The sequence below is a fragment of the Rhinopithecus roxellana genome, chromosome 2 (genome assembly GCF_007565055.1).
Source record: "Rhinopithecus roxellana isolate Shanxi Qingling chromosome 2, ASM756505v1, whole genome shotgun sequence".
NCBI lineage: Eukaryota > Metazoa > Chordata > Mammalia > Primates > Cercopithecidae > Rhinopithecus > Rhinopithecus roxellana.
The window spans coordinates 135,750,527-135,763,766 of record NC_044550.1 but is presented as its reverse complement, the minus strand read 5'-3'; the positions used below and the strand labels follow the sequence as shown (position 1 = coordinate 135,763,766).

Here is a 13,240-nt window from a genome sequence, read left to right as displayed (position 1 = left end):
TAAGTGTGTACCTGTTTTTTTTTTTTTTTTTTTTTTTTTTTTTTTTTTTTTTTTTTGAGACGGAGTCTTGCTCTGCCACCCAGGCTGGAGTACAGTGGCCGGATCTCAGCTCACTGCAAGCTCCGCCTCCCGGGTTTTTTACGCCATTCTCCTGCCTCAGCCTCCCGAGTAGCTGGGACTACAGGCACCCGCCTCGTTGCCCGGCTAGTTTTTTTTTTGTATTTTTAAGTAGAGACAGGGTTTCACCATATTAGCCAGGATGGTCTCGATCTCCTGACCTCGTGATCCGCCCGTCTCGGCCTCCCAAAGTGCTGGGATTACAGGCTTGAGCCACCGCGCCCGGCCGTTTTTTTTTTCATACTTAATATGAAAGACTACATACTGAAAATACTGATGATTATATTTAGGACCCGAAATCATAGATTGTGGTCTTGCTTTTTACTTATTTTTGTATCTTAGCGATGTCTAGAGTTAACAAGTGTTGCTTTTCTAATCAGAGCAAAAGTCAAGGTGACTGCTAAGGGCTGTGGCCAGTCTGAGGAGTGGCCGTGGGGCTCCGGGGCACTCCTGGAAATACCTCCTGGCTGAGTGGGGAGTAAGGGGTGGGGGTTAGGGTGAGCTGTGGCCTGGCTGAGGCAGTGGCAGTGTAGCAGACCCTCAGTGTGGAGAGGATGCTGGCAGGTACCAGCAGTGTTCTGTGGAAATGTCTCAAAGACTGTTGACTTTGGAATCTGAGACTTTGGGCTCATCCAAATGGATGTTACATTTGGGGGTGTGTGTTTAGGATGCAGTGCGTGAATAAATTCGTTTCCTCGCAGATCTGTGCACTGAATTTCAGCATCATTCATCTGAAGACCTTGGCCCTCTTCCCTTCCCTGGCCTGCTTCCTGCAGCATGTGATTTGCTAGTGTCCAGAACTAGCCAGTGTGCCTTTTCTTTCCACACGCACTGCCTGGTTCACCTTCTTCCTGTAAAGTGCTTCCGTCCTTTGTCCCCATCTGTCCCGATTGTAAATAGGTCCTGGCTGCAGATGCATCCTGGCTCTAAATCATTGTAACAGCTGCCTCTCTCCTGTCAGTCCCTCAGGCGTTGCCATCCACTGATAGTCTGAAATCCTTTGCACTCAGTTCCTGACTCTCCTCCACTCAGAAGCCTAGGGATGGCTGGAGTGGAGGTGGAAGTGGGGTGGGCCTGAATGAGCAGGATCAGGTGCTGCCCGGCCAGGGGAAGAGGAGGACCCACCAAAGGCCCCAGATGATGCCTGCATCTGCTCACTACCGTCCTGCTCACCACCCTTCTGCCCACCACCCTCCTGCTCACCACCCTCCTGCCCTGCCATCCTCCTGCCCACCACCCTCCTGCCCACCACCCTCCTGCCCACCACCCTCCTGCTCACCACCCTCCTGCTCACCACCCTCCTGCCCACCACCCTCCTGCCCTGCCATCCTCTCTTGACACAGAAACCAGTCCCTTCTATGAAACTTCTCCAGTAATTGTGACCTTTGTGGATTTCTCCCTTCTTTGAATGCAGATGGGCCTATAATTCACTCTCAGCTTGGCACACACCTTGACCTGTGGGGGTTGCCAGGTATCTGACCCCAGCTCCTCAACCAGGATGTGGGCCCCTCGTGACAGCCACACTGCCAGGCACATGGTATACAGTGCTCAGGCTGTTTGAACAAAACTGATCAAAGTTTAATTTCTTAATGTACAAAACTTTATAAGAAAATCTAATATAGGAAAATTCAGTTTTCACAATATTACGGTGATATAAAAAATTTATGATGATTTTAAATGATCAGCTTTTGCAGGATATATGAAGTATTTCATTTACAAAACTTATTTAAAATATTATGTTTTAGGAACATACGTGTTTTGTGAGATGAAATTTTTTGGTAATTGTATCCTTTACAGATAACCATCATAAAAGTACTTAGTATTTACGAGCGTACTGTGTGCCAGACACTCTCTACATTCCCTTGCTTAATTCCGAGGATGACTTTGTGAAGTGTAGAACCATTTTCTCTCCATTTCACAAACAGCAAAGCTGAGGGTCAGAAGTCTTGATTGACACGCCCCGAGTCGGAGAGCCAGTGAGCAGCAGGGCCTGGGCTGAGCAGAGCTCTGCCTTTTTCCAGAGCCGGCAGGTTGGACGACTGCACCATTGCATGCGTGTGCGCCTGTAAACATGCAGGTGCTTGTGTCCCCATAACTGCATATGTGTGTACCTGTGAATGTGCAAATGCTTCTTTAAATCTGCCCAGTTGTACAGTTAACGTTTATGAACTTATAGCAGTTTTTTAGAGGTGAATCTTATACCAGTGCATTGAGTTTTTTTTAATTGTGCAAAGCAGGCGGGCCACGAGGGCACCTTGGCTGGTGCCACCAGGTGATCCTTGGGCCAAATGAGTAGGATCTCCCTGAAACCAACCCCAGCAGAAGAGTCTGCACGAGAACACACCTGTGGGCCTTTGGCAGTGGCTCCTCAGGGCTGCTGTGCGGAGGAGACATGCCCACTGCCGTGACGGGACCTGGGGGGTAGGGAGGGTGCCACAGCTCCTTTAGCCAGCAGTGCTGGGACATTTACTGGTTCCCTAGGCAGATAGGTGTGTTTTTCATGGGAAAATGTTTCTGAATTTTTCTCACTGGTGCTAATGAATCTAACTTGTTCTGCTTTTTTTTAGGGGTATTATTGAAGCTCGCTTTGTTTATATCTTTGTCCTTGGCATTCTGTTCACGGGCACCAAAGACTTACTTAAATCTCAAGTCATTGCTGCAGACTTCAAACTCAAGACTGTAGGTTTATGGGAGATACATAGTGGATTAGTTCTTCTGGCAGCCTTGCTCTTTAGACCACATAATCTTCCGGTCTTAGCATTTAGTCTCTTGATTCAGACTCTCATGACTAAGTTCATCTGGAAGCCCCTGAGGCACGATGCGGCTGAGATTACTGTGATGCATTATTGGTTTGGGCAAGCCTTCTTCTATTTTCAGGTAGGTTTTCATTATTATCATGGGTAGAAGACTTCACTTTTTACATATTTATTTTAGATTTTTCTTTGAGAAAATTTTACCAGACGTTGGAAAGTTACAATGTTTGTTTAGCGAAAGAACTGTCAGTATGGCATGGTGAATGATGCTGAACTCCCGTGTGTATTTTATAAGATAAAGTACAGCCGGTCGTTTAAGACAGACGTCCCAGGTGTGGATATGTGGGTGCTTAAGACAGCGGATTGCTGCTCTGCCGGGCCAGGCCTGGGTTTATTTATTACAAGCAGTTCAGGAAGCACAGACATCCCATTGTTCACTTGCTTCATTGATGGATATAATAATTGTTCTCGTTCATGCCCTTTGCCCCTGGTGTCTGGGCTCTCCACACTGGGGGCCGTTTGTTCCCCCCTGATTGTTAGCTCTCTGAGGCCTGGTGGGTCGCAAGGGCTTCTGTCCAGTGTTAAAGACCCATCGCAGACAAGCCCAAACCACCTCAGTTATGAAGAGACATAGATGGACAAGTAGATGGGGCCTCAGAGGGATCCAGCCTCATCCAGCCTCCCGGCAACCTCAGGAGAGCGGGCACAGGCTTGCTGGTTCCCTTCCAGCCCCGACTCCCAGGCTGAGTCACTTTGCACCAGCTGAGCATCGTGGTTCCATTTTTGTCTTTACCCTGAGGTCTGTATTTTCTTGGTGTGCACCGCTGTCTGCCTCTCCGCTGTCTCATCCCAGGAGGCTGTGCAGTTCTTTGTGTCCCGACAGGGCCTCTCCTCCATCCTCTCCTCCTTTCCCGGTGTTCCCAGCCTTTCCCGTGGAACAGCCCATGGTTGCAGGATTTTCTGTCTGTATGTCTGTCCCTCTGATCCTGAAGCCCAAAGGTGGGGTAGGCGTGACGTTACAGAAGTCTGTGTCTTCAGGTACAATGAGTAGGTGGCCAGTGGCCAGCTTCTTAGCCCCGTCCTGGTGCTTCCCCGACCCTTCTGACCCGCTCAGGCCCCTGCAGGTGCACAAGGGTGTCCCCAGCAGAACTGCGGGCCTGGATGCTGGTGTCCAGCACGTTCAAGCCAGGTGGCCTCTGGCAGGCTCTTGTCACACCTTCGTTTCCTTATCTGTAAACCGGGGATAGTGGTCTCCCGGCCTCCCCAGGAGCCAGCCCTCCCTGGTCTCTCCGCCTCCCCACGGCTCCTGTTTTGAGGCTGAGTCTGCTGCCCCTTAATGTTAGATCTCCTCCGGGAGGAACCTGTGGCTTTGCTGCCCATCCCTGCTTCCTGCCCTCAACTGGGCAGTTCCTTAACAGACCAGGGATCAGGAATGTGACTGCCCTTGCTCATCTGCTGGCCCTTCACATTCACCCAGTCCCCGGGTCTCTCTGCCTCCATTTCCTCCCTGTTTGATGAGAATAATTAGGAAGCACGTCAGGACTGTTGGCTTAAATGAAGTCATGCAGGTAAAGCTGCTGTGCAGCTACAGACATGTCAGCGTGGCTGGCAGTCTCTGTGCCTGGCTGAGCCTGCTCAGAGCCACAGTGGCCTCCCAGGTGTCCTCCTCCCCTGCTCCCATTGTGGCGTCTGGGACTCTGTCCCCCCGCCGCCCTCCAGGGTCTCCTGCTGCTTCTGCCTGTTTGCTGTCTCCTCAGTCTCCCTGCAGAAGGGCTTCCAAGTGGAGGATTCACGTGACTGGGGAGGTGCCGTCCAGGAGAGGTGGTAGCCGCGAGTCCAGTGGGTCTCAGGGGAAGCCAAATCGAAGGGCTGGGGCCTAAGACAACAGGGATAGGAGTCAACGCACATCTGTGAGATACTGAGGAAGCAGCATCAACATGACGTGGGGACCCCCTGGGCCCACAGTTGTCTGCATGGAAAGGGAGGAAGGAGTCAAGCTGGTGAACACCCAGCCAGTGTTTTGTGGACATGAACAGTTCTGGTTCTGGAGAGGGATCTTTGTTGGGCTTGGGGTCTTCATTGGGCTTGACAGAGACATGTGCTGTCAGACTGTAGATGTCATAAGTTTCTGAGGAAGGGTCAGCATGACAGGCAAGTGACAGACATCAGAGTCAGTAAAGATGGAGCGTGGAGAGGCAGGGCCTGGGAGTGGAGAGGCAGGGCCTGGGAGCAGAGAGGAGGGGCCTAGGAATGGATAGGTGGGGCCTAGGAGTGGAAGGGTGTAGACGTGGAATGGAGAGGTGGGGCCTGGGAGTGGAGAGGCAGGGTCTGGGAGCAGAGAGGAGGGGCCTAGGAGTGGAAGGGTGTGGTCTTGGAATGGAGAGGCCCTACCTGGGAGTGGAGAGGTGGAGCCTAGGGGTGGAGGCGGGTTCTTGGAGTGGAGAGGTAGGGCCTGTGAGTGGAGAGGCAGGGCCTGGGACCAGAGAGGCAGGGTCTCTCAGAAGACCTCTTTTTGGGATCCAGAATCACTAGGAGCAGGGTAAGCTGTGTGGCATCAGCCCTTGTATACTGCAGAGAGTTACCTACCAGGGCTGGGCCGGGACTGGCCAGAATCTTGACAGATGAAGTTTGACGAGACCAAGTGAGTCCTCATGGTCTGATATGTAAGCCAGATGTGAGTTACCAGTTTGTACCGGGGCTGTGCTCCCCTGGCGACTGGCCTGCCCTCCTCCATGTAACCCACTCGCAGTGCCTCACCGTAGATGGGACCTGGCTGGGTGCCCGTTCTAGTCTTCAGCCCAGCTCCCCCCTTGGCTGGGCCCAACATCTGTGCCTCTCAGGGCCATATGCGCCCCCTCGGATGGGGGTCCTTGAGGGGAGGTCCATGTGCTTAAGAAAAGTCGATGGGTCTGGACAAAGGTCTGAGATGTGCCGCAGTCAGCCAGCCAGTCTGTGTGTGTGTCCTTCCTCAGAGGGGGCCACAGCTTCTGCACGGATGGCTCACCTGCCCCTCCATAGCCTGGGCACTGCAGGCGGGGGAGGGGGTGCCACCCAGGCAAGGCCAGCTTGGCGGTCTGAAGGAATGCCTGGGCAGCCACCTCTGACCACACGTGTGTCTGTGCCGGCATGGTTATCTGGGCTGTGTACACGTTTCACGCTAACATCATGGCTGTTGATGCCACGTGTTGTGAGGCCTTAGTCAGCTCTTCTCCTGTATTCCAGGGCAACTCCAACAACATTGCCACCGTGGACATCTCCGCAGGCTTCGTGGGTTTAGACACCTACGTGGAAATCCCAGCCGTGCTCCTGACAGCGTTTGGGACGTATGCGGGGCCTGTGCTCTGGGCCAGCCACTTAGTGTACTTCCTGAGCTCAGAAACACGCAGGTGAGGTGCCCCTCTGCTGTTCAGCACAGTTCTGGGGGCCGGCTGCCTGGTTTTAAGGGTCCTACTTTGTTCCATATGCAAGGGGGTCTGAGCTCCATGGATCCAACAGTCTTTTCAACAATTTTCTTTTCCTTAAATAAGCAACAGTCCAAAGCTCAAGGGCCAGAGGCCAGCCTGGGCGGTCCGTGTAGGGCCAGGGTCAGGTCTGACAGAGTCTCTCTGGGCTCCCCAGGGTCGGGTCTGACGGGGTCTCGCTGGGCTCCCCAGGTCACACCAGTACATGGTTTCTAGAGACACAGGAAGGAAAATTCCTTTCCTGCCACCCAGGTTTGTCTGCTGGCCGGTGGCCAGATGGAGGGTGGGTCGTCCTTCCCGTTTGGGACATGAAGATAAAAGACGGCTCTCGGCCCCAGAGACCCTGGTGGAGTGCGCAGGACCCTGGAGAAGGCTCCTGGTTGGGGCCATGCCTGTTCTGAGTCGTCCTTGAGTAGCTGGGGGCATGTGTCTTCTACACATAGGCTGATGAGTTGGGTTGGAAAAACAAGGGGGGCGCACAGGGAAGTTCAGAGACCTGAGTCCTGTCCCCTGTTGCTGAGAAGTCCCTTCAAGCTGCGTCTGGCCTGCCCTCTGTGCTCTCCTGCCTGGTCCGCCTCGTTCCCTCCAGTGAGCCTGAGGTCTCCTCACTGACACCCACACGTCTCCTGGCAGCTTTGTGCAGAAGTTCCCCCAGGGGACCCCAGATCAAGGGTGCAGCCCCCCCAGTCCACATGCCTGTCTTCTAGCAGCTTTGTGCAGATGTCCCCTCCGCTGGGGGACCCCTGATCAAGGGTGCAGCCCCCCATCCACACGCCTGTCTTCTCTGCAGCATTCCCACCGCCCCACGCACTCTGCTTCCTCATCATGTTCCCACCGCCACACGCACTCTGCGTCCTCCTCATGTTCCCACCGCCGCACGCACTCTGCGTCCTCCTCATGTTCCCACCGCCGCACGCACTCTGCGTCCTCCTCATGTTCCCACCGCCGCACGCACTCTGCGTCCTCCTCATGTTCCCACCGCCGCACGCACTCTGCGTCCTCATCATGTTCCCACCGCTGCACGCACTCTGCGTCCTCATCATGTTTCTCTCTTGCTCCCCCAAGAAAGGCGGCTTCGTGAGGCAGGGGCTTCACCAGCTCTGTTCACCACAGCATGTTCACCACAGCAGCCTCTGTGCCTGGCCTGGCGGAATCAGGTGTGAGTGGAGTGCAGGGAGGTGGATTCTGTACCTCCCAGCTTGGTCTGGCAGAGACCCCAGGGCCTGCAAAGTTATTTGACTCACATGTGCCCGGTTTTCTTATCTGTAAAATGGGAGTTGCTGGGGGTTCCATGGGGGGGCACTTAGAAGTGTTCTCAGCCTTGCAGGGGCTAGTGGCCCCTGCAGCATCTGCCAGAGTGCCCCGTGCTCCACGCTTGTCCCTGCTGCCAGCCACAGTCACGAATCCCCGCAGCACCTGTGTGTTCCTCCATGTGCTGAAATCGTGTCCCATGGCACGGCCTCCTCCGCAGCAGGCGAGCGTCTGAGGCACGTGCTGGGTGGCTTTCGGCACGTCAGCCAGAACTTCGCGTGTGTCCTGTGGTGACCAGAGGCCCCAGTCCTGCCGGGAGCCCCAGGGAGCGCGCTGTGGCCTCTGCTGAGCAGTGAGGCTGGAGGGCTCCTACGTCCTCCCATGACTGAGCAGTCTCGCGGTGCTGACTGCCGAGTCCCCATGCCAGCCCTCCCAGGACACTTAGAGGCTTCTCCTGCGGAGCTCCCGGTGACTCCACAGAGCACTCTGCACGTTTCTGTGGCCCCGCTCCGCCCTCTGGCTCTGCTCCACAGCTTCGTTCACCAGGTCTTCCTCTCAGCTCCACCCAGGCCGTCTCCCCACCTTACTCCCCTCCCCAGACCAGCTCCTGAGACCCAGGCCACAGGGACCCTTGCCCTTGCCTCCAGACCCAGATGCCCAGCCCCCTGTCAACATTCCACAGAGGTGTCCTCGGGCTGACAGGACTGAGGGGCCCTTTACAGGACATGCGGGCAGGGCCCACGCACCCAGGCACACACACCTGTGCCCTGCCTTTGAGCTTTTCCCACCCTAAAAGGAGCTCCTGGCCGCTCACCTCCTGTGTTGAGGCTCTCACAGCATGAATGCTTCTGAGCCAAAGGAACCGTCCAATCCACCGTGGTGGAAGCGCTCACGCCCCACAGACTCGGCGGCCCGGGCTGGACCCCTCAGTTACTCTCAGGTTTCTGTAAGGGGTCGGGGAGCATTGGCCTTGCTTTAGCAGTGGTAGGCATGTGCTTCCCACAGCTGACATGGGAGCCTTTCCAAGGTGAGAATCGCTTCCTGGCCAGACTGCAAGTTTCCCAAGGACAGGAATACCTGAGATTCACCTGTATTTTCTTCAGGTGCCTGTGGACGCTTGACATGCCCACTTTGGGGCAGTCTGTGGACAGACCCCCATAATTTACAGTCACTGCTGAGCTTGTCATCACAGCAGAAAGCTGAGGTTCTGGGGGCGGAAGCCAGCAACAGACCAGCCTGGGAGACGCCCCCCGTGGCGGGGCTGTGTGGAGACGTCCGTCCCGACTTAGGTTCTGTGTAGAAACAAACGTCTGCCGTGAGACCCCTGCTCAGCGCCCGCCGGTCTCTCTCTCATTGTGTGAGGCCAGCTGCGTGCTCACACTGGGCTTATAGAAACAGGAGGCCCCGTCCTCGGCCGTCCGGGGTGGGCTGTCAGCACGTCGTGTGGTCAGGTGTCAGGACAAGCAGGCGTGAGCGCGTGGAGGTGCACCCGCCTCCACCCTGGAGAACGGATGTGCTGCAGCTGTGCACGGCATGATCAAGCACCTGCTGTGTGGACGGCGCACCTGCCAGTGGCCAGCTGGGGACTGAGGGCTGGAAGCACTTGCCCGGCTCCTCTCTCCGTAGGTTTGGTCATTGGCCTTGCAGCTGCCCTGGGGCTTGCAGATTACAGTTTGATGGACCAGGCACTTTTCACCTCTTACATAGCCAGGCAGTTTGTTTTTGGGAGGGAAAAAGACAAATGGAAGCATGGTTTTAAAGTGAGGTGAAGGCATTTTGATCCGTTGGAGAGTGTCACATGATACTTTTCCTAGTCAAGGAGCGTTTCTCCTTCATTTTACAGGGTTTTCTCCTTCCCTTTTAAAAGCTTAAAGCATCAAGTTTTACTCGTGGTTTCTATTTTGTTTCAGTAGAGTAGGAAAACTGTAACTAGGTCTAAATGGTAAACAGAAAATACATTTCCAGCAGGTCAAAAACGTGGCCCTGAGTGGTTGGCAACCCTCTGTTCCAGGGGCCGGCGTCGGGCTGGCACCCCGGGCTGCCTGCTCCCCTGCAGTGCACATGGCTCTTTGCTGAGGTGGTGGGAACTGCAAGCCGTCATCTTCTAGATGGGTAACGCTAAAAACTGTTAAACTGAAGTCAAGGTGGTACCATGCCTAAGCCACAGCTTCCCGCGCGCTGTCTGGGTAGGATGGGGCCACGGCCCACTTAGCCACGAAGCTTCCTGCAGAGTCTGTTCAACTTTTCCTGGGTGTTGCTGTCACCAGGGGGTGTGTCGTGGACACCTTGGGGTCCACCTCCCTGTGGGTTCCCCGGCCTGTGGGACTGGACACCGAGTGGTGACCAGCGGTATGGGATTGGGGAACCTGCCTAAGGAGCCTGGGCCTGGCAAGGAAACAGAGGCACCAGGGCCGCCCACAGGGAGATCCCAGGGTCTGAGTGTTTGACCGGAGTGCATGGCAGGCTGAGGTGAAGGAGTGTTTGGAGAAGCCAGGAGGAAGAAGGGGCCCTCCAAGGCCTGAGATGGCGAGCCAGTGAGGGGCTGAGGTGAGGCTGTGGAGGGGTCAGCCTGAGCTCCCTGCCAGAGACAGTCGCTGGGAGCATGAAGTACCAGGCACCTCCGGCCAGAGACAGCCCTGTCCTTGGCCCTTCGTGGCTGTTGACGCCCTTTCCTGAGCAGTGAGCCCTGAAGCAGGATCCACTTACAGGACACCCTCAAGTAGCACCTGGCGGAGCTGCTGGGCTGACAGGACTGAGGAGCCCTTTACAGGACATGCGGCGGGGCCCACACACCCAGACACACACCTGTGCCCTGCCTTTGAGCTTTTCCCCACGCTAAAAGTAGCCCCTCACCGCTCACCTCCTGTGTTGAGGCCCTCAACAGCATGAATGCCTCTGAGCCAAAGGAGCCATCCACCATGGTGGAAGCACCCACACCCCGCCCACACTGGACTTTAGAGGCGCCTGGCTTTGTGTCAGCAGTGCCCTGAACGTCTCTGCACGCTGGCATGCTTGCACGAGTGTCTGCGCAGTCAGCACAGGTTGCCCCGTGAGCGCTGGAAGTCATGCTTAGGGAGACCAGGCAGTGGCAGAGTGGGACATACGGAACAGAGAGACCAGGCAGCCGCGAAGTGGGACATACGGAACAGAGAGCACAGACAGGTCAGCTCAGCACTCACTGCTGCTTTTGCGGTGAGGCCAGAAAGCCAGAACTTAGATTTGGATCCTGGAAGGCCCGGCCTCTGAGGGTCTGAGGGCTGCCCCCTGGGCCCTTTCTGACAGGACTTGATCAGAGGTCATGGATGAGGCATGGAAAGTGCCCAAATAATGGAATTTATCATTTTTCAATAATCACAGACTCACAGGAAAGTTGTTTTGAGGAAGAGATTTATGTAATGTGTTGGTGGGTTGAAAACTAGGGGAGTACATTAACATACTTCGAGGGGTGGCTCTTATTCTGAGAAAAAGAGCTGTCTTTCCCTGTGGATTTGCTCAGCAAACCCCGCTGGGCCAGTGTCTGTCCCCAGACCAGACGGACTGACGTGGTCCTCCACACAACAGCAGGGAGAAAAGCTCAGAGCTTATGTTTATGTTTGTTTGTATCTCGCCCTTTTGTGATTTTCTATTCATTGTTTGTATTGTATAATGCATGTGATATGGTAGCACATGGATATGTAATTTTTAAATAACTGTGCAAAGTCTGGGGGTGCGTTTTTCAGAGCTGTTTTACAGACAACGGTGGCAGACAGTGGCACTGCTGAGCAGTTGGGGCTGCAGCTCACGTCCCCTCAGGCGCCTCCGTGCCTTGTGGAGACACAGACCTCTGCCCACCCCAGACCAACCACATCCAGATTTCTGTGGGGAGGGACTCCAGAGTGGTACTTCCAGCACACACTGTAGGTGATTTTTACATACAGTCAAATTTTAGAGGCATTTCTGGAGAGCTCAAGGTGTGTGTATGGGACGTCGTGGCCCTCACCCGTCCTCCTTCTGTTTACTCTGCTTCAATTTTCTTCATGAATTTGTCTCTTCTTGACATGTTACGTATCTGGTGTCTCCTGCCTCCTTCACTAGAACACAGCCTCCAAGGGGGCAGGATGGGTTTTCCCGTCTCCCGGGCATCTGGAGAGGCACCTGTCCCAGCACCATAGTGACTGGATGTGTGTGTGGAAGAAGGAACGCGGTGCCCTCTAGTCCAAGGGCAAGAGCTACTGGAGTCTCTTTGAAAGTAAAAGTGTTGTTACATGCGTGGTATGTAAGTGGCATGTGCTAATACACATTTTCTTTCTTATTAACAGCAGTTCAGCACTGAGTCATGCTTGCTTCTGCTACGCGCTGATTTGTTCTATTCCAGTTTCCACATATATCGTTTTGGTGACATCTCTGCGTTATCATTTATTTATATGGAGTGTATTTTCTCCAAAACTTCTCTATGAGGGAATGCATCTGCTCATTACAGCTGCTGTCTGTGTATTCTTCACGGCAATGGATCAAACCAGACTCACACAGTCTTAGACTAAGCTGAACACTGGAAAAATAATACATGCTTAAAGTCTGCTGTTATTCTAAATTGAAAGATGTGAATTCAACAAAGTTGAGGAATAACTAATTTCTTTGACTACTGTACTTGAATTTAGACTAAGTAGTAAATAGTCTAATAAAATGTCACTTTAATATACAGTTTGTATCATATTTCCCCTATTGACAATCACTCTAGAAGCTTCTGAACTTTTCATTTCCTCTGAATAAGCTATGGTATGACCCAAATATGTGTGTTTAAATCAGTGAATGAAAAGTTTCTGGTCCTTTTTAGAGAGTCCAGGAGCTCTGTGGGAGGAGGCACCCGGATTACCTTACGGAGCACTGAGCTCTTAGAATCCTGCAAACCACCGAGGGCCCCAGGGAGCTTTGGTTTATGAGGGTTACACGTACCAGTGTTGATGGCATTTGAGATGAAAACTAAGATAAAAAATTACTCATTTATAAATCTTATTGCATATTAATATAACACTTGAAGGAAAAATAACTATATTTTCCAAAACAAAAAAGTTCAGCAAAACCCAGCACTTTGGGAGGCCAGAGTGGGGGATCACTTGAGCCCAGGTGTTTGAGATCAGCCTGGGCAACATAGTGAGACCCTCATCTCTCCAAAAACTTCAAAAATTAGCTGGGCGTGATGGGACACACCTGTGGTCCCAGCTACTCAGGTGGCTGAGGAAAGAGTATTGTTTCAGCCCAGAAGTTCAAGGCTGCAGTGAGCTGCGATTGCCCCACTGTATTCCAGCCAGGACAACAGAGTGAGACTCTGTCTTTAAAATAAAAAATAAATGTTTAATGAGAAAAATGATACTGTTTTCCTCTTTCATGCCTGGCCTAATTGAAGCTAGTTGGATTCTATGTTTGACCTGTTGTGATATGTGTGTTTGGTTAAAATATAAGAAAATCAGCTGGGCATAGTGGCTCATGCCTATAATCTCAGCACTTTGGGAGGCTGAGGTGGGCGGATCACCTGAGGACAGGAGTTCAAGACCAGCCTGGCCAACATGGTGAAACCCTGTCTCTACAAAATACAAAAATTAGCCAGGCATGATGGCAGGTGCCTGTAATCCCAGCTACTTGGGAGGCGGAGATTGCAGTGAGAGAAGATTGTGCCATCAC

The 13,240-nt window shown here is 53.4% G+C and overlaps 1 protein-coding gene across 16 annotated transcripts in view; it reads left to right on the top strand.

Annotated features, from left to right (window-relative positions):
- PIGG (phosphatidylinositol glycan anchor biosynthesis class G) overlaps positions 1-13,240 on the top strand; it is a 75,981-nt gene that overhangs the window by 33,217 nt on the left and 29,524 nt on the right. For 6 of the 16 annotated variants that reach the window (XM_030920821.1, XM_030920811.1, XM_030920796.1 and 3 more), the window contains exons 11-12: positions 2,685-2,994; positions 6,093-6,256. In XM_030920821.1, the coding sequence (XP_030776681.1) occupies positions 2,685-2,994; positions 6,093-6,256 (474 nt within the window). Of the gene's footprint in view, positions 1-2,684; positions 2,995-6,092; positions 12,263-13,240 lie in introns of those variants that run through there. The other 10 variants (XM_030920889.1, XM_030920882.1, XM_030920841.1 and 7 more) reach the window with 6 other exon arrangements.